This window comes from Pygoscelis adeliae, unplaced genomic scaffold, assembly GCF_000699105.1.
Source record: "Pygoscelis adeliae isolate BGI_AS28 unplaced genomic scaffold, ASM69910v1 Scaffold544, whole genome shotgun sequence".
NCBI classification, from domain to species: domain Eukaryota; kingdom Metazoa; phylum Chordata; class Aves; order Sphenisciformes; family Spheniscidae; genus Pygoscelis; species Pygoscelis adeliae.
In genome coordinates this window covers 208,262-212,213 of record NW_008824715.1, presented here as the reverse complement: position 1 = coordinate 212,213, position 3,952 = coordinate 208,262, and the positions used below count along the sequence as shown (strand labels likewise).

General features: G+C 49.4%; 1 protein-coding gene across 1 annotated transcript in view; it reads left to right on the top strand.

Annotated features, from left to right (window-relative positions):
- The first annotated feature begins 350 nt into the window (after window positions 1-350).
- Window positions 351-3,952, top strand: part of HDLBP (high density lipoprotein binding protein) — a 20,701-nt gene continuing 17,099 nt past the window's right edge. Inside the window, exons 1-4 of the mRNA XM_009323197.1 lie at window positions 351-418; window positions 951-1,063; window positions 1,995-2,149; window positions 3,323-3,538. Of these exons, the coding sequence (XP_009321472.1) occupies window positions 988-1,063; window positions 1,995-2,149; window positions 3,323-3,538 (447 nt within the window). The 5' untranslated portion in view covers window positions 351-418; window positions 951-987. The remainder of the gene's footprint in view (window positions 419-950; window positions 1,064-1,994; window positions 2,150-3,322; window positions 3,539-3,952) is intronic.

The window sequence follows — 3,952 nt, the reverse complement described above, 5'->3', positions numbered from 1 at the left end:
CTCTTGCTTGCAACCCTGAAATTTCATGTCTATCTTGCACATCTGTTACTAATTGGCTTATTTTTGCCTGATACTGGATGACTGCTCTTGTAGCCAGTGTGATGAACGAGTAGCTACCCCAGGCTTCCTGCAGTGAGGTTTAAGTAGATAGTGGTGTTGCCTGTAGCTCTAGTAAAACATGACAGGTAAAGTATGGTGAGATGTGAATCAGTATGAGAACATTTTGGATAGGGTGCAAGTTTGAAACGCAGTATAGGCGGTGCTCTTTTGAAAGTTACAGTAAGGGGGGTGTCATGTTTTCCTGTTGTCTTGGAGCAGTCACATAAATATTTTTCTTTTTTTCTATAAAGCAAAAGCTGGCAGGCTGACAAACGGGCAGCTTACAGGACGGACTCTCTGGCTACTGACCATTTAGCTGGTAAGTTCTTATTTTGGGAGAGCCCAAGATCGTGCTGTTGCTGAGCTTGCTTATCAAGCCCATCAGAGTGGCTTTCTGAGTGTACCCCTAAGTCAGTGGGAGTTCAGGCACTTAAATAAGTCTTTTTCAGGAAGAGGCAGCATCCCAGGCCCTTTTTGTTTTCTCTCCAGGGTTACACAATGGTCTTGGACTGACTATCCAGACCTTTGGATACTCATTTAAAAATTGCACACCATTAATAAATGATAGATTAATTAAAGTATGCCTTAACAACTTCTGGTGTCCCCCTTTCCAGTAACCTTCTTAGGTTGCACATCCTCTGGTTTTGGGGAACCACTGTGCTTTGAGAAAGTATCCCCACTGAGTTCCTGTCTGGTTCAACAAGAGAACTGGGCAGCTGATTGGCACTGTAGGTGCTTTTCAAGAGGCTGACTGGAAAAGTGCTCAGTAACACATACTTTGTCTTCCTGGAGTGACCTCTGTGCATCTCGAATGGTGTTGGTAATAGTGCTGCCACCTCTGTCTCTTCCAGTGGCATACCCGGATTGTGTGTGGGTGGGAAGTCGACAATGAGCTCCGTGGCAGTTTTGACACAGGAGAGCTTCGCTGAACACCGCAGCGGCCTGGCTCAGCAGCAGGTGAAAGGTGAGAAAACACAGTTGAGTTCCTGTGATGTGCCTCTAAATACAGACTGCACAGGCAAGGTTCTTTGCTGTTACCCAAGCTCACTCCACGCATCCGGTTTCCCACAAGTGTGCAGATGTTGCATTCTCCGTTCCTAGATTGGTGGCCTGCCAAACTCTGGCTTTCCACCAACAGCAGCACAGTGGTGATGCTGCACAGTGCAGAACCAGGAGGAGGCAACCCTCAGATCTCCACAGAGCTCTGGCTAGCAAGAGGTCAGCTGTGGGATGGGCCACATGCAAGAGTGGGGCATTGGGCTACAAGAGAGCGTCATGGGATCAGTGTGCTGGGCTGTCATTTCCTTCCTTTGCTCAGCCAGGTGCTGGGGAAAGTCAGTATGACTGTATTAACTGACTCACTGATGGGTTTCGGCACCCATCAGCTGCAAGCTGGCCCACTTGGCACAGCCCAGTGCACAACTGAGTTAACATAAGGTACAGGTTTTCCCTGGACTCTGCCCTAACTGTAGTGCTTCTCTCTGCCTTCCACCTGGGTGTATGTTTGTCTTCTCACCCTCTGACCTGCAGCCTTGCTCTGTTCCTTCCATTTCTTTCTGCCCAGCCTGTTCTCCCCTAATTAAGCCCCTCTTGACAAAGTTGGCAGTAATGTGCTGTTTGCTGCCACCGTTCACTTGCATGTTCACTTCCTGCGTCTGTAGTGCCTGCTCAGACGAGGCTGGTTGTTCATGGCATCTACTGCAGTCTGTGCTGTGCTGAGGTCAGTTGTGCTCCAGACTTGGCTGCTCCACAAGCATAACTGTAATAGGATTAATAGTAGTGCGCGAGTCATTTGCTCTCCCTTGTTAGTGGTGCCTAAATCCAATTGCACTGCCTATGAATAGGGGCATTTCTGTGGGGAGAGCATCTCATTTACCCTGTTTGCTTCACCCCAGTTACAGCTTTAAACTCTGAAGAAGAGAATGATCCTCCAACCTACAAGGAAGCCTTCCCTCCGCTCCCTGAGAAAGCACCATGTTTGGAAGCTGCCCAGGAACCTGCTGGGCCCTGGAGCAAAATCCGACCAATAAAGGCTTCTGTCATCACTCAGGTTGGTGGGAGTGGGTGTCTTATCTCCCTCCTTTTCCTCCCTCCAAGAAGTAGGTGAAGTGAAGCTTTCCCTGGAGCATGAAATCCTTAGTGTGTCAGATTGACAGCCTCTTTGCTGTACTTTCCCCTGGTGCACAGAGGACTGCAGCTGAGAGCTGGGACTGTTCTGGAGGGGAGGGATGTGTTGGAAAACTGTCCAGAAACAGCTCTGCATCCCTGTTCCACAATAGGCGGCCAAGAAGGCCAATGGCATCCTGGCCTGTATCAGAAATAGTGTGGCCAGCAGGAGTAGGGAAGCGATCGTGCCCCTGTACTCAGCACTGGTGAGGCCGCACCTCGAATACTGTGTTCAGTTTTGGGCCCTTCACTACAAGGAGGACATTGAGATGCTGGAGCATGTTCAGAGAAGGGCAACGAAGCTGGTGAAGGGTCTGGAGAACAAGTCTTATGAGGAGCGGCTGAGGGAACTGGGGTTGTTTAGCCTGGAGAAAAGGAGGCTGAGGGGAGACCTTATTGCTCTCTACAACTACCTGAAAGGAGGTTGTAGCAAGGTGGGTGTTGGTCTCTTCTCCCAAGTAACTGGTGAAAGGACGAGAGGAAATGGCCTCAAGTTGCGCCAGGGAAGGTTTAGATTGGATGTGAGGAAAAATTTCTTCACCGAAAGGGTTGTCAAGCACTGGAACAGGCTGCCCAGGGAAGTGGTTGAGTCACCATCCCTGGAAGTATTTAAAAGACGTGTAGATGAGGCCCTTAGGGACATGGTTTAGTGGGCGTGGTGGTGTTGGGCTGACGGTTGGACTCGATGATCTTGGAGGTCTTTTCCAACCTTAATGATTCTATGATTCTATGATAGCTGGAGCAGGCCTGAAGGGAGGATTGCAGAATTCAAGTAGTTAGCGCTAACCCATTAACGTATTCCCCCCATAGCTTAGCACTTTGCCTGCCTGACGTACTTTAGAAAGACACCCAAGGTGGGACAGACTGCGTGCTGCAGTGCTCTTGCACTTTGCCTGGTTGCAGCTGGTGCAACCACTGGAAAGGCTGATGGGTTGCACAAACCTGGGAACTTAGTATGCCAGTAAAGTCCTGTATGGCAATAAAGGAGGGAGGCACTGGCAATCAAAAGCATACTGATTGCTTGCTGTGCCCTTTTATCTGTCCTATGGCTGAGCAGGTGTTTCATGTGCCACTGGAGGAGAGGAAATACAAGGACATGAATCAGTTCGGAGAAGGAGAGCAGGCCAAGATCTGCCTTGACATCATGCAGAAGACAGGAGCTCACCTGGAGCTGTCTCTCGCAAAGGACCAGGGCCTTTCGATCATGGTCTCTGGCAAGCTGGAAGCAGTCATGAAGGCTCGGAAGGAGATTGTTGCTCGGCTGCAGACTCAGGTGAGGGTATCTAACCGTTTCTCACTTCATCTTTGCTCTTCCCCGAGACTCGCAAATGCTTTGAGACCCTTGGGCGTGTGTGCTTATAAGCCGAAGAGGTGTTATTAGATGACTAATTCAGCTTTGCCATATATTTTCAAAGCACACAATTGGCAATTTGGAATGCAGATGAGGCTTAAAATAGGGTTCAAAGCTAATTACAGGCCATGGTGTTGCATGAAGGGTGGAGTCTGCAATCTCTGAACACTTGAATTGCAAACAGTGACTTTGTGCTGAAGTGCTGGTGCCGGAGGGGCTGCAGGCCCCTCACACAAAGCTAGTAGTGTGTGAGAATGGGACTGTGCTTTCTCTGAAGTCCTTCAGAGGAGAACGTGGAGGGATGGGAGAAAGAAAAGCAGAGAAGAGGAAGTCCTG